Source organism: Dermacentor variabilis, chromosome 3, assembly GCF_050947875.1.
Source record: "Dermacentor variabilis isolate Ectoservices chromosome 3, ASM5094787v1, whole genome shotgun sequence".
NCBI classification, from domain to species: domain Eukaryota; kingdom Metazoa; phylum Arthropoda; class Arachnida; order Ixodida; family Ixodidae; genus Dermacentor; species Dermacentor variabilis.
The window spans coordinates 62531312-62555578 of record NC_134570.1 but is presented as its reverse complement, the minus strand read 5'-3'; the positions used below and the strand labels follow the sequence as shown (position 1 = coordinate 62555578).

General features: G+C 49.0%; 2 protein-coding genes across 2 annotated transcripts in view; one reads left to right on the top strand and one right to left on the bottom strand.

The window, feature by feature from the left end:
• LOC142574546 (high affinity cationic amino acid transporter 1-like) overlaps positions 1-24267 on the bottom strand; it is a 152884-nt gene that overhangs the window by 77010 nt on the left and 51607 nt on the right. The window lies entirely within an intron of this gene.
• LOC142573802 (uncharacterized) lies at positions 1741-22904 on the top strand. The gene is made up of 2 exons (XM_075683054.1): positions 1741-2872; positions 22848-22904. Exons 1-2 carry the CDS (start codon positions 1832-1834, stop codon positions 22902-22904), a joined length of 1098 nt encoding a protein of 365 aa, XP_075539169.1. The 5' UTR covers positions 1741-1831.

Sequence of the window (24267 nt, the reverse complement as noted above, 5' to 3'; positions counted from 1 at the left end):
AAGTCTGCGTCAAGCATCATTTATTATTTCTTTTGCTAATCTGTCTTGTTTACGTCAATTACATGTGCCATACCTTATATTGCACTTTAGGTTCATACCACAGTTGTAAGCGTGCCTACGGGTGAATAAATTTGCTTGTCGACTTGTGTACGTAGTGTTCGTACATATGATTACTTATTGTGATTGCCTGCACACAGTGCAAATAAACTTCCAAGCAGTAGGCATGCATGACCGTTCTTGTACGTACGCACCTCGCAGCATCCCTACAAAATTATGTAAAGTTCCTCTGTCACATCATCGTTGTGCACTGTATATACCGAATATCATTTTATATTATCTGACAGCAACGTTATGTGTAACTGTGCGTTTCCGTGGATCTATGTGGTTATATGTTAGTGAGTGAGGACTCGGAGGCTTCTTTGAAATATGTGCTCTGTATAGAACGCTTCGTACTTGGTGTATGTTATCGTCCTACTCTAGAGGCATGGCAAGTAACCCATTTCATTCGCGGACAATGAAAGGGAAGGTTTGCTTATACATTGGTCAGCGGCAGAGATGATGTGCTCGGTTTGTGTTATTAGCATTACAGACTACAATGGCAAGCCAGAAAACCGTCACCACATACGACCTTCCCTTCGTTTCTGTGGTCGCTCAGGCGTTCATTGATATCACTGCGCACGTGGTTCTTTGTGCGCATAAGTGCGGAATGTCCAGGAATTGAAATTTCGTTGTTGACAGCGCCCGTGGTCCGTCTGTCGTTTCTTCTTGTGTCCGTGTTTTGCTGCGCTGTACCAGATACCATTCCGTGACGATCGACCAACAAGTCTATACGCCACCTTAGTCGGAACCAGTCGTCTCAACATGTACTATTGAAGGCACAGGTGGCCATGTTCTGTGCTCGTGATGCGAATATAACGGGCACAATAGGCTTGTGGGGTGGAGTAAGCTAAAGTCCTGTTCGCAGTACCTATTGTAGAAGGAAAGGGAATTCTATTTGCAGAAATGCACAGCAGGTTGACCTGAGCTTATGCGCTTTAACCTGAGATACCTGTAAGCATGTATACAGAGTGGAGTGCGCCGTTCGTTCGTTCGTTCGTTCGTTCGTTCGTTCGTTCGTTCGTTCGTTCGTTCGTTCGTTCGTTCGTGCGCTCGTTCGTTCGTTCGTTCGTGCGTGCGTGCGCGCGTTCGTTCGTTCGTTCGTTCGTTCGTTCGTTCGTTCGTTCGTTCGTTCGTTCGTTCGTTCGTTCGTTCGCTCGCTCGTTCGTTCGTTCGTTCGTTCGTTCGTTCGTTCGTTCGTGCGCTCGTTCGTTCGTTCGTTCGTTCGTTCGTTCGTTCGTTCGTTCGTTCGTGCGCTCGTTCGTTCGTTCGTTCGTTCGTTCGTTCGTTCGTTCGTTCGTTCGTTCGTTCGTTCGTTCGTTCGTTCGCTCGCTCGCTCGCTCGCTCGCTCGTTCGTTCGTTCGTTCGTTCGTTCGTTCGTTCGTTCGTTCGTTCGTTTTCTTGAAAGGGCACAAACGCCCTACGCTAAACAGACGTTGGGCCAATATGTGCTGTTATCGCCTGCCTGTGTGCGGCGTGTAACGTCACGACAGATAGCTGGACAACCACTGCGAGTGCCAAGCTACTTGTGACACGTGACGTCCCCAGAATGTATATTATCGGCCAGCACAATAAACGGGGGGCTTTTCCCTTTCGTCACCTGGAGCGCGGCTCGTCGACTGTTCCTTACGACACGCATACGCGACACGCTCGCATGCCGTGTCACCACATGGTGTCAGAAGTGGGCGGTGGTCAACTATCTCGCTGAGGCTGTGGACGGTGGCATTTCCAGAAAATGGCAAACAAGCCCGCAACGGTAATCCCCGGGCTCCAGCAGCCACCACCGCTGGACTTTGACAAAACGTCAGAGTGGCCGGCGTGGATCGACCACTTCGATGACTACCGCTTCGCCACAGCTCTCAACGAACGTTCGGGAGAGGCCCAGGTGCGCACGCTACTTTACACAATGGGACGCCAAGCCCGCGAAGTCTTTGCTACATTTGAGCTGACCGACGATGAAGCAAAAAGTTACGATGTCGTCAAGCAGAGGTTCGATAGTCATTTCGTCAAAGAGCGGAACATTGTTTATGAAAGTGCCTGCTTTCACAGACGCCAGCAACGACCAGAAGAGTCGGTGGATCAGTTCGCAACCGCACTTCACGTGCTGGCAGACCGCTGCGACTTTGGGGATATGAAGAAGAGACTCATCCGGGACAGGTTTGTCGTCGGGCTCCGGGACATGCAACTATCCGAGGCCTTGCAGATGGATCCGCAGCTGACATTGGCTACGGCGCTGGCCAAGGCTCGCCTCAAGGAAACCGTGCGTCAGCAGCAGCAGAGCCTTCGACCGGAGGGTGCCCACATCGGGAGCCCCCCAGAACTTCAGGACCAAGGTGCCATCGTGGACGCCGTAGGCCACCAGAAACGCCCGCAGCACAAAGAGGGACGGTGCCCCTACTGCGTCGGCGACGCGCACCCGAGGTCGACGTGCCCAGCCAAAGCTTCCAAGTGCCACTACTGTGGTAACAAAGGACATTTTGCGAAAGCCTGCCTTAAGAAAGTTGGGTCAGCGCAAAGAAAGGTACGCGTCTCGGCTGTCGAACATGGTACCGGGGAAACTTTCATTGGCGCGATTGACGCGGCCGGGAAAGCGCGCTATGTGCATGTTCTGATAAACTCTGTGCCTATCTTTGCTAAAGTTGATTCGGGTGCAGAAGTGTCGGTTCTGCCTTCTACATTTCCAGGATTGCCCACCCACCTGGATAACTCAGACGAGGTGCTACAGGGGGCTGGCGGGAACAAGCTCAATGTTCTAGGCAAATTTGTCGCAGAGATTGTGTGGAAACACAGGACTGTCCGACAAACGTGCTATTTCGTTAGCCCTCTTCGCGACTTACTTCTCGGGCTGCCAGCCTTAGAGGCTTTAGGTATCGTTAAATTTGCTGACTCGCTAACTGCAGACAAGCAACGGTATGAGACACTTTTTCCGCGCATGAGTCGTAGTCTAGGCACTATTCCAGGAGAATACACAATCAGGCTACAACCGGGCGCAATTCCACATGCCATAACCGCTCCGCGGCGAGTGCCGATTCCGCTCATGGAAAGGCTAAAGCAGGAAATCGAGACTCGTGCGCATGGGAATAATTAGAAAGGTAGACGGCCCCACGGATTGGTGCGCAGGAATAGTCCTGGTAACTAAACAGTCGGGGGAACTGAGAGTATGCGTCGACCTCACAAAGTTAAATAAGTGCGTCGTTCGTGAACGCTTCACGCTACCTACGGTCGAACAAGCATTAGGCTCTTTGGCGGGTGCGAAATGGTTTTCGAAGCTTGACGCCTTCTCGGGGTTCCATCAAGTCAGACTAAGTAGGGACTCTGAAGAACTAACTACGTTCTTGACTCCATTCGGGAGGTACGGTTTTACCCGACTACCGTTCGGAATTACGTCCGCTCCGGAGTATTTCCAGAAAAGGATGTCAGAAATCCTATGTGGCCTGCCAGGCGTTGTCAACGTCATGGATGACATTTTAGTGTTTGGTAATACGAAAGCCCAGCATGACGAACGTTTAGCTGATGTTATGTCACGCCTAGCTAGCGCAAACGTCACTCTGAACAAAGAAAAGTGCCTGTTTGGCGTTAATAAACTGAGATTTCTGGGCCATATTCTGAATGAGAACGGAATTGAGCCTGATCCAGCGAAGGTCAGCGCTATTAAGAATCTAAACGCACCGAAAAATATCACCGAACTGAGAAGCTTGCTCGGCATGGCCAATCACCTAGGTCGCTTTTTGCCTCACCTGGCGCAAACTACCGCTCCGATGCGTGCTCTTTTGCACAAAGATAGCGAATGGGTCTGGGGGTGTGACCAAGCAAAAGCGCTGAACGAGCTAAAGGAGCTCATTTGTTCTGCGCAGTGTATGGCCGTGTACGATGCAACGCTTCCTACAATCCTTTCAGCGGACGCATCCTCTTTCGGACTGGGAGCTGTTCTTTTTCAAACGCAGAAAAACGGTCACCGTAGACCAATAGCTTTCGCGTCTCGTTCTCTCACGAACACAGAACGGCGATACTCCCAGATAGAAAAAGAAGCGCTAGCGCTCACGTGGGCAGCCGAAAGATTTGACTAGTACATCCGTGGCCTAAATGTTACCTTTGAAACTGATCACAAGCCTTTAGTGTCTTTACTGGGCCAGATGGCCATTGTTGATATGCCCCCTCGAATTCAACGCTTCCGGCTACGCCTTATGCGCTATCTTTTCACGGTCCAGCACGTTCCCGGCAAATCGCTAGTCACGGCCGACACCCTCTCGCGATCCCCTGTAGCAGGCAGCGATTCTGAAAAAGGCTTGAGTGTCAGATATCACAGCGTACTCTAAGGCGTGTTTGCTTGGCTTGGAAACGGGGGACAATTTTTTATCCAGAGTGAGAGAATGTCAAATTAATGATCCCGTTTGCAAACACCTGCGCAGACTGTGTAAAACCAATTGGCCAAGGAAACCGAATGTTCCTTCTTTCCTCATGCCTTACTGGCAAGATAGAGCATGCCTTAGCATAATTGATGGTCTCTTGTTGAAAGGAACAAGGCTTGTAATCCCACAGTCTCTAAGAACGGAAGTGCTGTGTAGACTACATGATGGGCACCAGGGTATCGTGCGTTGTCGTAATATTGCTAAAGGTTCTGTCTGGTGGCCAGGATTGAGCACCGAGATGGCACAGTTCGTGAATCAGTGCACTGTTTGCGCACGACATGCCCAGCAACTAGCCGAGCCCATGATAGCAACCGCAACTCCATCGTTTCCTTGGGAGAGAGTGGGAGTAGATCTGTGCGTAATCAACGGCCAGGCATATCTTGTCGCCGTGGATTATCTTTCACGTTACCCTGAGGTAGCCATTCTTCCTTCCACAAAGTCGGGAACGGTCATTGATAGACTGAAAAGTATTTTTTCTAGGCATGGAATCCCTGAGTGCGTGGTGACCGACAACGGTCCTCAGTTCGTGGCAACTGAGTTTGAACAGTTCGCTATGTCATACGGGTTTCGCCATGTCACCGTGAGTCCGAGGCACCCGCAGGGCAACGGGGAAGTAGAGCGAATGGTTCAGACGGTTAAGCACCTCCTTCTAAAGTCTAAAGACCCTTATCTGGCATTGTTGGCTTACAGGGCGACGCCCGGCATTCTTGGGGTCGGTCCTGCGGAAATACTTATGGGTAGGCGACTGAGGACAAGAGTCCCAATGCTACCATGTCATCGAAATCCGGGAAAAAGCAGCCCGAAAGTCGTGGCCAGAGACCAGACGGTGAGACGGCGGCAATGCCGCTACTACAACCGACACCATCGGGCCAGACGGCTTCCCGAGCTAAAAGCAGGTGACTTGGTCTGGGTGACAGACATGCAATCCAAGGCCACAGTCCTCGCACGAGCACCGAAACCGCGGTCATATGTAGTGCGAACAGACGACGGCGTTTGCCTCCGCCGAAACAGGAGAATGCTTAAGTCTCCCAAAAGAAAGGGCGCACATGGAAACTTACGAATTTCCAGAAACCACGGAGCAGCCGAGCGCGGCACAATTGGCTCATAGCCCAGATGGCGCGACCGCAACAGATTCAGCGGGGCCTCCAACTCGCGCGCTGGCCAGTGGTGACCCCACTCCCACTGTAACACGGTTTGGTAGACTGGTGAAGAAACCCATCCGACTGGGCTTTGATGAGTAGTGCTTTGGTGTTTAGTGTTCAGTGTTTTTCTAGTACAATATATGTTCTCTGTCTTGTATTTTCGAATGTTCTTGTGTGGTGAAGAAATCCATACGACGTGACTTTGAGTGGTTTGCTGTTCTGTTTTTTTTTCTGGTATAACATATTCTCTACCATGTATGTGCGAATGTTCCTGTCCTTGAAAAAGAGGGATGTGCTGTTATCGCCTGCCTGTGTGCGGCGTGTAACGTCACGACAGATAGCTGGACAACCACTGCGAGTGCCAAGCTACTTGTGACACGTGACGTCCCCAGAATGTATATTATCGGCCAGCACAATAAACGGGGGACTTTTCCCTTTCGTCACCTGGAGCGCGGCTCGTCGACTGTTCCTTCCGACACGCATACGCGACACGCTCGCATGCTGTGTCACCACACAATAGACGAAACTAATGTAGGCCGGCTCTTCTTCGTGTAGATTTGGCATCAGCAACGAAAAAGAAACAGAAGAATGGATGAATTATTGAAAATATTGAAGTAACTGTAAGCTATAACACGAGGATTTAATACGTATGTGAGATACAAGAACTTCTGAACGACATGAAAAGAATAGACAATTGTTTTACCGCATAAAGTTAACATAAAGGAAATATTAAAGGAAGAAAGACTTATAGGCTATGTCTGTCAGCCTATATGTACTGAGCCCTCGAGTATAAACGGCTACACGTCAATTTATTCATTTCATTATTTATTGAATAAAGGCAAAAAAGTAAGTTAGGCCTCTTTAAAAAGAAAAAGACAGCAACAAAAAAAAAAAAGAAAACGCAACACACGCTAACGCAAGTCGCGAGAACACAAGTGAGCGTCACCGTGGACACCAGCCCTAAAATCACGGTGTAGTTATTTCGACCAGTTGCCGCATCAGAATTTTTCTTTAGATATTCGACAATGGGGATGAAAAATATAAGCTATAGGGAGGAGAGTGCCAGCCAAGCACGAAAGTAAGGGATTTAATACACGCGCGCGCGCTAAATCCAGAAACTAGCTCGCCCTGAAAATTATGCGCCCTGTCCCAATCTCGAGCAAGCGCTATATTATGGGAAGCCAAGGACAGCGAGCGTGGCGACGATGGAAGCCGGAAATAAACGAGCGCTTCACATAATGCCAGGAAAAAAAAATGTATGCGCGGGACAGCGAAGGAACAGGGCGCGTCCGTCTTAAACGACGCCAGCCGTTGTCGTCCAAGCGCAATGTTAAATGCCTCCTCTACTATTCGCCCGTTCGCCTCTCATTTTCTCCCCTCTTTCCTTTTTTTTTTTCGTTTGCTTTTGAACGAGAGAAGCTTGCTGTGCTCTGCGGAAAAATAAAACGCGCAGGCAAGAAGAGGATTAGTGCATGGTGGCTAGTGAGAGTTACTAGTTAACGAGCCCGATTCTAGAGTTTGTTGTGGCCGACCAGCGAAAATGACAGAAAGATGCTCGCGCATTGGAGAAGTAGTGCCTACTTCAGAAAAACAGAAAAAAAGCAATATAAAGATTGCATAGTAGGCGTGGAAGGAGGTGTCTGTGAAAATTTGCGCCGAGCCATGTCGCCCTTCTTGTTGTCTAGTTTGTCCATTAGTCGCAGCTGTTGTTGCTCTTCGTTATTTCTTTTTCTTATTTCTTCTTTTTGTTTCGTAGTACCAGCCCATATACACCTTCGCGTTTCGCGTTTGATTATATTCGGATTGGTTCTTTTTTTAAGCGAAAGCTTTACTGGCCGCGAACTTGCGATTTCGCCTTGGCCGTGTTCTGAGGAGGTACATGACGTCACACCGCGTTCCTACACGCGTTCCTCGTCGTTGCGCTCGCCTCCGCTCGCTTCGCCGGCTGCGTCGCATGCCTGATAACATGTTGGAGGGCTGAAAAGGGGAGCTCGCGTGCGCCGCAACCCCAGTTGAGGCGGCAGTATCGACGGCGACAATTCTGATAAGCAGGAGGAGGCCTGGAATCGACATCGGAACGAGATGAAGAGGAAACGAACCGCCCAGGAAACAGACGAACAGCGCGCCGAATGACTGGCTAAACGCCGCAACATAGCTAGACAACCAGACTAACCTGGACTTGTAATCAAGATCAACCAAGGCTAACCATGCTAGCATTTGCTTTCGCTACGTATATCCTGGCATATAACCGAGCTAAGCCACTGCCAATTTTCCTCCTAACTGTCGGTGGCAAACGTTTTGTTATGTTCGTTGTTTGGTTTGCCTCTAAATATGGCAGCTCATGCCCTCCTCGGGGGATTGGTCATGAATTGGATGGTGTGTAAAAAATAATTTCCCAAATCTAGAATTGACGAACTGCGATAATGTCGAAGAAAGATGAACATAAGGAATAGTTCAAAAAATATAGCAAGGTAATCGCCTTGTGTTAAATATAAATTTCTTAACGGCTACAAAGGCATCCCTGCGACAGTGTTTCGTAGAGGAGACTCCCAAAAAACAGAATATTAGTAGTGAAAAGAATAAACATATTATGGTGAAGCTACTTAAAATAATTTTGCTTTATGTTATTTTTTCTATTATTTTGAAACATTTCTAATATAAGCTCCCGTTTAAGGACTTGCTTCTCGAATTTTATAAAGATGCTCTGCTACAATCGATCCCTCGCAATGTTCCGGAATGGAAAGTGGTAGGTCATCCCTCAAGACCATCTATTCCATGGAAGCCCATGGGGGCAGTCTTAAACTCTGCGTGCGTATGTGTAACAGAGTCCTCATAGATTAGAACAATTATTTCTTTGTCAGGAAGCGCAGCACACCGATATTACACTGAGTGTTAGTTTATAACTTAACCACGCTGAGCTACTTTAGCAAAACAGATGGGATAGCAGTTCTCCGAAAAGAGTAAAGCCTGACCATCCTATCCGCCATCTCTGCCCCGCTGTCACTGTAGCTTTGTTTCCACCTGGCTTGCACGTTGATATGCTTCAGGCGCGAAATCCTCGGTCCTTCGCGGAAGCAAGAGAGAGAGAGAAGTTTAATGATATGAAATGCTGAGAGGTCGGCCTGAGGTATATCCCTCTAGCCAGCTACTCGGCATTGGGGGAAGGGGAAGAGGGAAAGAAAGAGGGAAGAGGTGCATGATGGGTGACGATGACGATAGAAGGAAGGAGTAGAACATATCGCAAGCAATTTGGCATGCTCAAAGTCTGCAATCCAAGCCCGTTGTTTTTAAAAAGTTCAGTAATGCCTGAATGGCCTTGAAACTCGATTGAGGATCTGGCCAAGGGCCTAAAATAACGTCCTCCGACAACGGTGCGCTGTCGAGACACGTAAGGTCGTTGTCCAACCTTTCACGCTCTTCCACGTACTTAGGGCAGTCACAAAGCACATGACCTATAGTCTCAGTCACATTGCACACCTCACAGTGTGGAGACTCGGTGCGTCGCATGAGGTGCACGTATCCGCGCGTAAACGCTACCCCCAGCCTTAGTCTGTGCAGAATACTGGCACAGCTTCGTTGAAGTTTTGGTGGTAGCCTAAAAGTCATGGCAGGGTCCAATCTCCGGAGTCGTCTGTGGCGATTATCCGGATTGTCCCAGTGCTGTGCTGTCAAGCAAGATTAAACTTGCGCTTTCGCGGAGAAAGCTCTGCAACGAAACTCTCGTCAACCGCGCCTTGGGCGCACGTTAGGCGACCCCACGTGACGAGAACTGTGGTCCAGAGTCTTCCACTACAGCGTTTCTTGTGCAGCAGCGCCGTTGTATCGGGACATTGAACCCCATCGAACGAGAAGAGTACGATGCGCTAGGTGAACGGCATCGAGAGGCGTGCAACAAGTACTACTGAATATGTCACACAACGCGCTGCAACCAATATAACTACATTAGTCTACGCGGCACTATGCAAGCTGCGAGACGCGAAGTATTGTCCGTAATGTTGTTTCCTGTAACTTCAACATGCCATTTCGTTGGTACGCGATGGCTGGCGTGATGTCTAGCGATCTTATGTGATGGCTGGCGATGAACGGTGCTAGGCGGTGCCTTTTCCTTATGCACCAATTTCCCGAGACACTGCGCGATCTTGCAAACACTCGGAAGAAAAAAAATAAAGCTAGCTGAATAAAGGTGACTATCATACTGATTGAAGCACGGCGGTCAAGTTGGGAAATATACGCCGACGATTGTCGCCTTCAAACCTAAGCAGACAACATTTCTAACCTTGACTATCCATTGAGCTTTAGCAGAACTTGGCTAGTGGAAAGATCGCAAGCGTTCGAATCAAAACGTATTCAAGATTACATTCCAGCGGGGGCTTACAGCCAGAATAATCCGTCCCGGTGAAGTAGAAAGGCATATGAAATACGCAAGAGCGGCCGAATAATTATGGAAGAATCGCTTTTGGGTTTCACAACCTCGAGTTTTTGATCCTATCCCAGTGAAATAAAAGCAACTCAGCAAATTCAAAACAAAATATAGCCTGTGAATATATTACGGGCTCCTTGTTCACCACTTACTTTCCGGATTATCCGCGGGTCCTTTCCTCACAAGACTATGGAGAACGAACACGCGACGTTTTCTTAACGTTAGGCCCTGCCATTACCGTCTACCATCGGGAGGCCTCGTGAGGCAAAATTTCGTCGAGCCATTGATGAGACTCGAGTAAACCTCGCTCACCCCTTTTGAGATCATTACGCGCTTAATGCTTCATGCGAAGAGATCATCGTTTACAAGGTGTAAACGCCCCTTTGTTGAAGCAGGCCAGAGTGCTTCATAATATGCAGAGTTTCTCTCGAAAGCCTTCATGATGAGCCTCCCATCGAGTTAAGGGGAACTAGAGAACCCTCAAAGCAAATAATGGCTTCAGTGGTAGTAATTGCCCAATTCCTTTCGCTTACGTATAGGCGGCCCAGCTATCCAAAGAGGCTTGCAGAACCCGTGAAGTAATCGCATCTAGAAATGATTTATTTAGCCTCGATGCTTCCTCCTCGTGTGGAAACCTTGATCTTCTTTATACGACATGGTCCTTTCTTTCTTTCTTTCTTTCTTTCTTTCTTTCTTTCTTTCTTTCTTTCTTTCTTTCTTTCTTTCTTTCCCTTCTTATATCACGTCCGCCTCAGCTTTTCTTGCTTACCCTTTATTCTTATTCTTCTCCTCCTCCATCTTCTTCCGCCGATAATCTGGGGCGCCGAACTATGACGTGAACAAATTGACTCGCGTGATTCACCGTGGCCTACTCCGGCGCCATTACAACAGCGGGTGGCGTTTTCAAATTCGATTGAGACCCCAGTCAGGGAGGGGCGGGAGGAGGAGTGCTCCCTCGGGTCCAGGAGAGGAAACTCAAGCCGAAGAAAAAGAAAGAGTGCCGATAGTGGCGCGACCGTACGTATATGCTCAACCCATCCACGAGCTCCAATTTGTAATTCGATAGGCCCGCTTTCCCAACGAAATCCTTCTTATTGTTTTCGTTTATCGTCTTCTCGTTGCCTTTCTATTTCTCGTTGTTTCCTGTCTCTCTCTTTCTTATTCCTGCTATTTCTTTTTCTTTTAGTTCACCAGCTCTCTTTTGCTTTCCCAACCACGTGTTCTTCCTTTCACTTATCCGCCCGCCTCTCTCTCTTTTTTTTTTACAAGCTTCATGTATTTTTGTGTGACCTAAGAGGTAAGCCAGTGAGACGTGAGTCCCTAATTCGATAGTGGCCAAGTCTACAAGATAAGACAGGTGACAAGGATAACATTGTAAAGAAGCGCGGTTCGAAAAGTGCAACGGATGTTGTAGGCGTCATATCGAATTGGCGTCGAAGGGGGACAATAACCAACAGTACATTTTCAGATCCACTCCTGTTAAATTAGAAAAGCCAGTTCGAAGTTCCCGAAGACAGCGTGAGCTGGCACGACAAAATTAAAACTAAAATACGCTTTGTAATGTGTCTACGCTCTCCTAATTGAGCGAACGTATATATCAAATTGAACGAATGAATTGGATGCCATCGCAGCTTTTTCTTCCCCTCGCAATTTAGCATGTCACTCGAGACGACGCGAGTATATTGAAGGAATGGTATGGACTGCCATAACCGAATGAATTTCGAACCGATATACCGAGGGTCCCAGCTAATGCGGGCCAAGCTGTTTGAGAAAAAAGAAGGGGAGGCTACGAGATGCGACGATAGGATACATGGCGTTTTGTTAGAAGTTGTTATGTAGTACCTCGCAAGGGGCACTTATGGGTGAATAACTGGTGATGTCGACGATGGCGATGATGATCACGACGATAAAGAGGAGAAGAAGGAGGAGAACTTAGTATTTATTAGTGTACAACGGGCATGCCCTTCCGCATTCTCTAGAACACGCAGCCCCGACTGGGCGTTCCCGATTGTCTGACACCAGGCCCAGCCGTCGCAACTCTGTCGCGGGAGTTGGTCAGAACGGAGCGCGCGTGCGCCGCTCAAGACGACGGCATGTGAAGCATGTTTCCACGCTCGCGCAGGTACGACAAGGAACGGAACCCCGTCGTTTCCTGCCCGACACCAGCAGCCGCGAGTTCTTTCTCGGTGGGCAAACTTAATTACAAACGCTTACTCAGACCGACGCCCACGCCGTACCGAAGGGAGGCTCTCTCTCTCTCTCTCTCTCTCTCTCTCTCTCTCTCTCTCTCTCTCTCTCAGGCGAGTGGCAGGCAGGTAAGTATGCGCGCGCTCTCTGTTCTCATTTCGCATCCCTTCTTCGCAGAAAGGCTTCACGCCAGGTTGAGTGCGCGCGGGTCCCCTCCTGCGTGGCGCCCCGCTAATTAGACGCATCCGCGACTTCAGACAAAGGCACCGCCGCCGCCGCCTCCCCCGTACGTTTCCCGCCCGTATGCGCTCCCGTATACGTTTCCGGGACCCAGCGATGACAAAGAGAGACGCCGGCTGTCCTGGATTTCGAGCAAACGCGGTACGAAACAGGATGACGAAACGCGCTGCATCATGGAGCCTATAGTGCGCGGAAACATCATGTTTTGTGAAGCGCGTTGCTTTCTACGAGTGTCTTTCTAAGAGCTCTAGACGCGCTGCGATGTTGTGTTCTGCTATTGTGCGCTGTGCGCATGTGACGTTGCGTAATTAAAGGGGAAATTGTCATCCACCCAAGGGTCTAACGAAGCTACCATTGAAATGCCTGCGGGTTTCTCAGAAAGATAAATCTTTATGTTCTTTCTGTGACGTCTTCGTTCTGAGAATCCCGCATCTGGGCTTTCGTTGTTGCTACGCGCTATGTTTTCCGGCAGACGGCAAATTTTTTTTTCTTTTCCTACGAAACTTTCTCCATCTAGCGGATATCCGAAGAGCTGATTCGCTAATTTGACGTTTTTTGGTATGTTACGGGCTGTGCTTGAGATGGAGCTCAACGTTGAGAGGAGCTCAACGCCAGAGCAGCAGCACGCTTTCGACGCTGATCAAGATTACGCCCCACTTCCTGAAAACCTGTGATTGATTTTGGTGCTGCTGGGTTTCTGCTCCTTACCGTGGGCAAAGTTGTCTTTTCCTCAACTTTCAATTTTTCTCCTCATTTAATAGGCACGTGAAGTCCACCGCAAATTTAATCATCGTCTTTAAACATTGGACAGCTCAATAAAGAAAGAAAAAATATTTTATTTCTGAGCAGTTCATTGCTTCAGTGTCTGTAGGCTTCTTGCATGGTTACTGTCGAAAAAATTGAGTGCTGTGTCTGGGTGGCCCACCGCTTCCTGGTCCTCTGAGTCCTTCTGTTATTCGTATTCTTTTCGATCACTGAAAAGCGCGAGTCTGGACTTTGGCAACATCGATACGTTACGTAGCCCGCATGCAGTTTTATAAGGGTATGCCAGTAAACGGAACGGTTAACAACAACAAAAAAAAATCTTGAGGCAAGCCGCCGAGAAAGTATACGAAGAGTTCGTGCCTTGGCTCACGATTTCTTTTTTCTGGTTATCCTTTCTGTTTGCAGGCTTACCCTTAGAAAATACCATGTACCAACTCACCTAACAAGCCCACCCTCATGCAAACATTGATTGGTGAGCCCTCTGTTCCTATGATTACGAGCTGCGTGACGCCTGCAGTTTATTTGTTGTTTCACATTCGTGAAACAATGAGTGTGACTGTGAGTCACGCGGTAACAGCCGTGTATGTGAGTGGCACTCTTTAACGTTCTCAGAGCTAGAGTATATAAACACAGGTACGTAAGAAAGCAGAAGAAGGGATATCCGTCTTCATAACTCGATAGGCTAGAACATCGCACACGTCATATTTGAGGTTGTGTGGGAGCCCCCACCGCCGGTAGAGCTGTATTTTCTTCCGCTTCTGGTTCGTATTTCTCTGTTGGATATATTTAAGAGCGGTTCGTAAATATAGCCCTAATATTTATTATTTATAAAATTCAATTAAAAACAGCTATAATCTCGTCTGTGTTTTTCTGGTCCGCATTGTCTGTTGGCTTCCTGGTGGTGGTCGCTAAAACCAAGCTCCACGTTGGGCGCCCGTTGTGGCAACGCGGGGCTCGGCCATGGCACCCAAGAAATACCACGGACACCACAAACAGTCAAGGTTTATTTCTCCTCCGAAATATCGAAGCCAGCTCTTACCACTGCGCGTTCCTAGCGGGCGCGCCACAGCTCAATCCATCCAGTCCTACCCGTCCTGCCCATCCGGGCAGGACGGGTGGCACAAGACTGCCAAATTTACTGCCCGTCCGGGCAGTAATCTTCAAAGTTGCCGCCGAGAATCGCCTCGCACCCTAGTCTCCTCGCACGGTGGATCGGTGTTATTCAGCACGAGCGCATGCTCGGATACCAGGAAGGAATATCTTACGCTCCTCTATATATGCGTTATTGCTTCCACTCGGAATGACGTCGTAATGCGCTCACAGTCCCTTATCTCACGTTCCTGTGGGACCGAGTTCCGACACACGGAAGAGGCAGATTTGTAGAGACAATGCACGTGTTTGTAAACAAGATGTGGCAACAAATGACGTAATAACAATTAGGCGGAACCTCCCTGAGCGAGAAACTGTCCGAGATATGCTGCTGCGTACTCCAGGGTAGCGTGTCGTACTGCTGCCGAATTGTAGCGATGCCTGCTTGTCGAAGCTCGACCGACGTTACTTATTGGGTAGCGTGGTGTTGTCGGCGGGCTGCAGGCATACTGTAGACCATGGCAACCGGGCAAGGACGAGACGATTTCTAGTGCGAAACTTGCACGGTTTATTCAAAGGTTGATGAAAGATGATGAGAAGAGAATGAAGTGATCAAAAGTACATTTCGGAGGCCCTTAAATAGGCTCTCTACAATCGTGGGAGGGATCTTGCTTCCGTCGACGTCACGTGACCGGCGCAGAAAAAGGGCCCCTCATCCTTTGGTTATACCGAGCCTGCTGCAAGGAGGAGGGTGTCCCGCCTCCTGGAATTGTAAGCGCTTGTCCGTCTCTTTGGCGTGTTGCTGGTTCGTGGAAGTTCTCCTGTAGAGTTTGGCCGTTCGAGGAAGGGGTCCCTCTAAAGTCACACACACACACACACACAAAAGAGACCTCTAAACACTGCGGGGCTTCCGCCAGACCGGCAGGCACTCGAAATGATCATGGCGAATTAGGAAGTCACGCTTCATTTCGACGCCGCCTGGTGGGTGAAGGTCGGGAGAGAGAAAGTCCTTTCTGCACGAGGTGCGGGACGCCAACCGTGGCAGGAGAAGTCACGCCTCATTTCGACGAAGAACGTCGGGTGGGAGAAAGTCGGGTGAAATTCCTTTCTGCACGTGGTGCCAGACGCCAACCATAACAATGCGTAGCATTATATGACAGTCGGCGTGGTGCGGAATGTGCAATGCGTGGTAATGATGTGTGTGCTGTTTGTGCTGACGTGGTATGCGTTATTTACTTATATATGCGTGAGGAATATGAGCAGATCGACGCCCACATATTTACGTTGCCGAACATATACATTTCACACCACGCGCCAACCGCCATATAGTGCTGCGCACATCTTCGACAGTTCCCGTTCAGGAAGGCTCTGGTTAATTTGTTTGGGCGATGCCGGGCCTGGCATAACCAACGCGTTAATTTCGTCACAGGCGGCGCATGGGGGACGGCTACGAATGCATGCGTAATTAATGCGCGAGTAGCGCATACTTTCGCTGTGGGTCCCCTTTAGCCCCTTCCCATCCTTCCCATCCTTGCTACTTTAGCGACTTCCTATCCGCTTGCTATGCCCCTCTTAGTATAGGCTTAGGTGTTACTGGCCTAGCTTTAACGCCTCATTTCTACCTATGGGGTACGGGGAACCGCGAGAGCGGACGGGTTAGCAGAATGTTTTGAGCCAGCGCGCTTATTGTTATATTCAGACAATGGGCCGTTTGTGACTGTACTCCGGATGGCAGCTATGAACAGTGCGCACACCGGGCTTAAACTTTGCGTTTTCGTCCTGCATTGGGGAAGGGGTTTTCTGGCTTTACACGAAAATTTTTCGACCAACTATTCATATCATTAGAGCAGACGACGTTGCCTGACACTACGCTTTCCTTTCGCTCTTCACCAACTTGAAGAGTAACGTACTGTTGTTGCTTCGGTGAGGATAGACAGCGTCTCTGGGACAAGCCGATAGGACGACAGAGCGCTCACGAAAGGTGTTTGGGCCCTTGACTTGATACATTCTATGGCAACAAACTACATATGGAGGCAAAGCGCGCGTAAATAAGACCACTCCCGAAAATAATTCCACATTCTCATTAGCAATAGCTTAAGCTGGGAAAGACAACACGTACATATCATGAGAAGCCAAAATACAAAGACACCAAGGACAACACAGGGGAAATTACCTGTACTTACTAATTGCATTAAAGAAATGATAAATGAATGGCAATGAAATTAGATGAAAAAACCACTTGCCGCAGGTGGGGAACGATCCCACGTGTTCGCATTGGGCGTGCGATGCTCAAAGACGTGGGATCGTTCCCCACCTGCGGCAAGTTGTTTCTTCCTCCACTTTCATTGCCATTCATTTATCACTTCTTTAATTCAATTAGTAAGTACAAGTAACTTCCGCTATGCTGTCCTTGATGTTTTTGTTTGCTGGCTTCTCATGATATGATTAATAAAATCGGGCCCTTCGGTTAACCCTCCTTTCTTGTCGTTCTAACACGTACCTAACGTATCTCAAACAGTCAAACTAAGACACAATACGTCACTGACTTCTAAATTTGGTTTCGTTTTCTGCTGTAGAGAAATTGACTACATCTTCCTAGAAGACGAAAGTGCGGTCGACTGTGCCGGTCTACTTGGTGCAGTGACACATGCGCTGAAGGTCCTCACCGATGCAGGTTTCCCTTCATGGCGGTCACTATAAGGTCACTATAGGTTCGGTGTACTTCAAAAACTGCACCACCGTGCGCAGACATTTTTGCGCCAGTGATGCATGCGGCCAGGGTCCTGGTATTTTAGGCTCGTAAAATGTTGTAATAGAGTCCAGTCGGCTTGAATTAGTGTCCAGAGAGAGGCGCCAGATGTCCCAGCGAGGACCGGTATACGCGACAGGAACGGAAATGAGGGACTCTGACAACATAAAAGGGTGACCTGAAGCTCTTTGAGTGCACTTTAAACGAGTATGGTCTGGCGCACACCTATAGAAGTAATGCTAATGAGGAGTAAAGTAAACAAACTGAGCACCGAGCGACCAGTGGTACTAGCCGACGACGAATAATGGGAAGGGGCGTCTTGGAAACAGTACCGCTGCCCAGAAGCGGAAGAAACTATGGCTGTGGAAGAAACCGATATCAATGCAGGACGTTGTGAACGAGCTCTCCCTATCAAAAAATAATGTCCGTAATGAGTGTCAACGTGAAGTGCCAGGAAAGTGCTTAAAAGGTACGAGGAGAAGAAAACAATTGCGATAGCTGGACATACGAAATTCGGTTTACTAACTCGCGACGATCGCTGCTGTATTTGGATAGCATAAATGCAAACACGCAGAAGCCTATGCGCGTGAATGTATAAGCAGCAGCGTCGTTCATTGTCCTCTCGGACCGCCTAACCAGGCCTAACACGCTTTTACGATGAGCGAACTCGACTGCAACACCCATGTTAATCAGCTCGCACGACAATTGGCAACGAAACGCCGCAATCCCAAAAGTTCGCACAGCTACGCGTCGGCGGGGTAGGCAGCGTCGAGAGAACGAGCACTCAAGTATTCCTATGGAATGCAAATGACACAGACTGTGTGCACGCACGCACGCACAAACGTGAACGTACGCACATACACTGTAAAGGCGCGCGCCCGAAAACTCTAACAAATGAAGCGCGGGCCAGCCAAGTGAGGGGCATATCAAAGAGTGGCGCGCGAGCGCCCGCGGCCGGTGTCTTCTTTTCTCTCGGAGCTCCACACTCGATCAAAAAATAAAGAGGGGGGGGGGCGAGCTTTGATCCCAGAGCTAGAGGGCCCTTTGAAGCATGATCTCGAACAAACAGTCGCGTTAATTGAAGAGCGCCTGCTCCCCGACCACCCCTTTAGGATATAACCCCGTGGGCTCCATTTAGGCGCTTTGCATTATTCTCTCCGCGCCCCGTCGCCTCTGAGCTTGACTAGTACTCCCAGAACCACCCAATCCAGAAAATACAGCGATTTAGAGGACTAACTACATCAGTGCGTGCAGTTTTCTGCGCTTTATGACCTGGTTATCAATAACAACCCTCTTCTTTTTTTTTTTGCGAGATTTAATAAAAGAGAGAACAAAGAAAGCAGCGGGAGCTTTAAGTGACAGCGCCGTGCGAAGACAGACTTCTGTGAGATCAGCGAAACTGACACATTTCCACTTGAGCGAAGCTACCACCGAGTGAAGTCTCGTCATCAGTCTCACAGCATCCGAATATTGGGGAAAAAAATTTTTTTTCTGGTTTTACCGACACAACAAAAAGTCTTTTGTGAACGCTTTAACTGTTGGTAACACCTCCCCCTCCCTCCCCCCCCCCACTCCGTACACTGTAATGCCTTTTGGTGCCTGTGGGTCCCGAACAAATAAATTTAAAAAAAATTAAGTAAGGCAATACGCAGTATGGTTTCCGTCGCGCCTCCATTGCGGGTCGCCAGTGCTACGAATTGCTGATGACAACCACTGCAAAAAAAAAAAAAACGCAAGTAATAAAGAAAGCTTAAGTTCGCCGCTCGATAGATTAATGGAAGCAGAATCTAAGCCTGTGTTACAAACGTTACCGAGTGTCTCTCTCTTGCTCCACCTTCTGCCTCATCTCCGCTCGTTCTCTTGCTCTTCCACGTTTTAGGACAAGGCAAAGGCGGATTGACAAACGACCACGGTGAAGTGGTTGCGCCATGCCTTCCTTAAATGTATTACTGCTTTTTTCCCTTTCTTTTCTTTCTCTCTCTCTCTTAGAGGTTGAACTTCTTTCGTTTCCAGCTTTGAAGCATACCGTCCGGACTGCTCTTGTCTTCCATTTGTTCTTCATTTGTTTTTCTCCTCTTCTACCCCCCTTCTCCTCTGCCCTTCTTGTTCTAGCACTCCCGCTGCTCCTCTGCGGTATATTCCCTGTACGCGCTTTTATTTTACTTCCAAATATTTCAGCCTTCTATGCTTTCGGGCTATTTACCTGTTTACATCTTTCTTTTTCTTGTTCTTGTGGTTTCTTCACTCCACACGGCCGCTATAACCAGTCACCACAAGCAGTGACATCACGCTCCGTTATCTGTCTTTATTAAATGAAACAATAAACGCGAAAAACATCCCAGAAGAAAGGGAAAACGCAAAGGAGCCTGACGAGCGATGTGGATAGTACGGTGATACATATGGGTATCGTCAAAGACTATGAGATACGATAAGTAGGGATTAGATGAGTATGAAGAAAAAAGACGCTGCCCGACAATATTTTCATTGTCCGCGAACAATTGATTTCATTGTTCTATACGCCTGTTTACGTGGGAGGCACGCGCGAGATAGGAGAAGCATCCGTGCCTACACGGGCACCAGCAATAAGCGTGGTATTGCTATAAAAGATTCGGGATTCAGCACAAAGCGGCTGCGTCAGTCGATATCCTTCTTCAGAAACAGTGTATTTCAGTGCTTTTCGCGACTGCTAACGACATTCACCGTGTGTGATTAAAACATGTTCCCGGCACTCGTACTTCGCTTGCACAAGTTATATCGTACGTCTAATTGCCGCCGGCGACATCCGATGCAATTCGCAAGGCGGTAAGGCTCGCTGCGAGTTAGAGTCTGCCTTGTTAAGCCAGGCGACTTAACGGTACAGAGCGAAATACCGATCCAAAGCTTCTGATCAAATAAAGAATTAGCAGATAAAACTGCGCTCGGAAATCCACGCTCGCTGAACTTGCAAGAACGCACAATGCTGCCCCTTGTGTAGTGCATGTCTGTTATCTAGACTAATTTCTTCTTTCTCTTTCCCTCCCTCTCCTCTCTGGACAGTCTAGTTAGACTCCCAGTCTTTCTTCCCTTACCACCGCCTCTTTGAAAACGAAGTCAGTGCCTGTACTGTGACAACATTTACGACGTTGAATAGCGTCCTAGTCAAGTCGACAACAAATTATTCCTTTCTTTTCTCTCTCTCTTTCTCTCTTAGAAGGGGAGCTGGGCAGGGCAGGGGAGGATAGATGCGAGGCTGGAACCCTCTGTGGGCTCGCGCGCACACGCGTCAAAACAAAAATCTTGGCTGTCCCAGCGTTTCGCGCATGGTACCATGCTACGTCGCTTGCGAAATCTCGCCAAGCTCCGTCATTCTTTTTTTTTTATCTACAGTGTTATTGACCCGCCTCCACCTCCTTCTTTTCCCGCTTTCTTTCTAAACCCTTCAAGCTTCCGCTGACTTTCTACGCACAACCGCGACCTACCCTATATGCGGAGGAGTGCCCTCGACGTCGTCAAGCACTTGATTTCGTAACCATTCTTCGCTATCGACTGACCTATGATGGAGCACTTACTAAGCCACTTACACGGCATCGACCCTGCGTAGTATATTACGCCCGCACCCTCCTGCCCTGAAAAAAAAAAAAATAACACGAAAGTAACTCTTGCGCGCAGAACAAGGCAAGCACATTACTCCCGTTGATTTTTTTTTTTTCGTCGGTCTGGTTAACGTCCAGGTAAGTAACTCAAGTAAGGCAAAGTGTTGCCCCATCGAGTGCTACAAATGTGGCTATGCCACGTACGACTCGCTTCACCGCATGATATTCCGCGCACTCAGCTACCATCTCTGGCGGAGTCGCGATCGCCGGTGCAAAGCACCCGACGCGCCTGCACGCACGGTGTCGCCTCGTGCTTGGGGTTCTCCTTGCAATTATGGGGTTTTACGTGCCAAAACCACTTTCTGATTATGAGGCACGCCGTAGGGAAGGACTCCGGAAATTTCGACCACCTGGGGTTCTTTAACGTGCACCTAAATCTAAGTACACGGGTGTTTTCGCATTTCGTCCCCATCGAAATGCCGCCGCCGTGGCCGGGATTCGATCCCGCGACCTCGTGCTCAGCAGCCCAACACTATAGCCACTGAGCAACCACGGCGGGTATTGGGTTCTCCTTAAGCGGCAACCACATGAAAGCCGTTTTCGGACGCGCTTTTTTTTTTCTTTGCCACGCCGTCCGAAGGCGTCGCGCCCGTTCCAGGCTTTGCGAGGGCTATACGTTTAAGAGGACGGTAAATTGGGCGAGTCGATATTCCTCTCTTATTGCTACAGTGAAACGGACGAATACCAAAAGGAGACACAAACTCATCGTTTGTGTGTCTGCCCTAGTGTGCGCTCATTGCGCCGTATATAAATAAGGGTATATATTATTACGAAGGCAGATGTGCGTACCGCCAATCCTATTTGAAATCGCCATAACTGAGGTACTTATTGAACGTATAGCGCAATATTAGTCCCCAGCAGTATTGTACGCAGCTTGTCGGGCGATTGTGTGGTCTCTAACCGATAAATCGTCGACTACCATGCTGGGCAAGATCGAAAACAATTTAGTGCTACACCTCAGTACGCATTTCCGAATGACTGCTTCTTTTGCTTTAGATGATTTCGTCTGGGTGTTCTGGTACTACAAGTCCCTTCACAGCTCTTCTAGGTGTTCCTTTCTTTTCTTCGTATAAAGTGCAATCGCTTAGCTTGCCTTATTTATGTTCGTATACTCTACGTGTTGGTCCGACAACAATGTTAAAAAAAGTCGCACTTTCGCCCGAAAGGCGTATCATCGATCGCGATAGCAAATTAGTAAGGATAGTAGATTTATCGGCCATCTAAACTTAGAAACATTAGCCTACTAACTGAATTAGCAAGTATGGTGTCAGCGCGCACAAGCAAACATGAACACATCCCACGCTGGCGAGCAGGCGCGGCAGCAGCAGCGAGCGAAGTGACCTGCGTGCGGTCTATTGCTTCAACGCGAAAGCGGCGAGATCACAGCGAGCAAGCACAAAAGTATGAGCAGTCCGCAGATGCCTTTCAAGATACGGCGTAAACGCTTGTTGGCGGAGATGACACCGCCCCTTTCCCTCCCTCCGGCGCTGCCTTCCCGACTTCCTCGATATATGGTGTGCGAGACTGAGCCGCGATCGTGGCTGCGATCATCAGCTCCCCTCGCACCCGATCGCGAAACGCGCAGTTGCTGCCGGAGCACAAAACCATCCCCTCCTTCTCTCCCATCCCCCACGCCCTTTCGCGCGACGCGACGGAAGACGGCGCGTTTTCTCTCCAACCTTCCTTCACCTTCTTCCTTCCTCCAACCTCCTTCCTTTGCGCACGCCAGATTCAGCCGCGATCGTCGGCGCCCTTCGCATGCTTTCACTCGCACATACAGCATACGACGCTCGGCGACGGTGTCATCGAACTTGAACTTTATATGGAACATCACGGCAACGGCAAAAATTTGTCTGGAGTGTCCGTATATTTGCCAGCGCAATAAGAAGTATTGGTACGTTGCGACAGAGCATTTTATCTAGTTGCCTAACGCCGCGATCTTTCTTTTTGTTTCTTCCTGTCTTTATGGCATCCTGGAAAAACGTTACGCTACGATGCTAAGCGCACGGCGAAGACAAGAATTCCGGGAAATCCCATGTCGCTTGCACCAGCGTTCCGACAGAAACAACAGCTGCGCATTTTCGCCGCTTTGCGCCTTTTCCCATCCTGTGTTTGCAGTCTCTGTACCATGCCATTTCATTCACGCCCGAAAGCACCGAGACCTCCTTCAAGTGAGACAACCGCCAAATGGCGGTGCATGTGAGCGATAGGCCGTATAGTTGAAACGCGAAACGTAACGACACAAAACAAAGGCACACTGGGAAACAAACGCTCGCGTAAGCAAAGCACCGAACGACACAGTGAACAGGACGCTTCTACCTTCGCGTTCGGTTCCGAGGGGAACACTTTTCGTCGAGATAATCGGCAACTCTACGAAGAAAGTGGACTAGGGTAGCAAGGGAATAAGTCCCTGAAAGAGTTGGAAGCGAAATAAAAGGCCTCTAAATAAGCCGGCAAGCCACGAAGTAAGAGCTGCTGTGGAGTGCATGGCGACAGACCAAGAGAAAGCTGCTTGCTTTTTTTTTGTCTTCAATGTATCTCTTGCTTGTTTGTGCATTACTCGCACTTGTTTGTGCATTACTGTGTTCGTTCATTCTGTCCTTCTTTTATCTCGACTGCAATCTTTGTCTGTTTTGTTCGGCTTCACTCTTTTTTCTTTCTCCTCTTCTTCTGCTGACTTCTTGCTTCGCTTCGCGATTACTCTCTCATTCCGCTTTGTCTTTCCTCCTTTAGTTCTTTCGTTCCTTCCGTTCCCCAGAGTTCTTTTCTTACTCATTCGTACGTTAGATTTTTCCTAGGTTCTCTCGGTCCCTGCATCCCCCCAAAAGTAGCACTTTTATCAACCCGTGACATACTACTTCCAGCGCTTCTCGTTGCTACGCATGGTGCATGCGTGCGGGGCGTTTCGGTTGAGAGTATACGTATGCAGAAGGCCGCAAGCGCTTCCTCGGCTTCAGTTCCGGTTCCTGTTGCCTCCTCGAAGACCATCTCGACCAGACTTGCGCCAACTGCGGCGCGCATGCATGGTTCGCTGCTCATCGTTCCGGTTTCCAAAGGGATAGAGAGAGAGAGAGAGAGAGAGAGCGGTTCGCGACCAGGCCGAAAGAGGCGCCTTTCCAATGCAGAAGGCCGGCATCCGCACCGCCGCCTCGACCGAAGTGTCAGCAACAGGCGGCCGTGGAAGCGAGTGGCTGCATGGCTGGCTCGCTGGCTGGCATGCTTGCTGGCTGGCTGACTGTCTGGCATCCTGGCTGACTTCATGGTAATACTATGTAGATCAGCCCAGTTGCCCCTTTCGTCCTATTCTTATTCTTCCTTGTTTCTTACCCTGCCAATATCCCCGTACCATGCATTCCGACAATAGTAGTCGGAAGGCTTTCTGATTCAATACAAAAATGCGTTGCCATGCTTGTTCCTTGTCCTGGAGTTTGTAATTATGCCTGCTCTAGGACGCTGCATTCGAGTGACCCGCACAAATTTTTCTACAGAGCTGAGTTGAAAGGTTCGGGTCGGAAGGATTACAAAATGTCAGCTGCAG

Excerpts from the sequence above, each read along its gene's own strand:
- LOC142573802 (XM_075683054.1), top strand. The coding sequence starts at position 1,832 with ATGGCAAACAAGCCCGCAACGGTAATCCCCGGGCTCCAGCAGCCACCA. Across the intron at positions 2,873-22,847 it reads GCAAATTTGTCGCAGAGATT|TCTCTGTACCATGCCATTTC; the intron begins GTGTGGAAACAC and ends CTGTGTTTGCAG.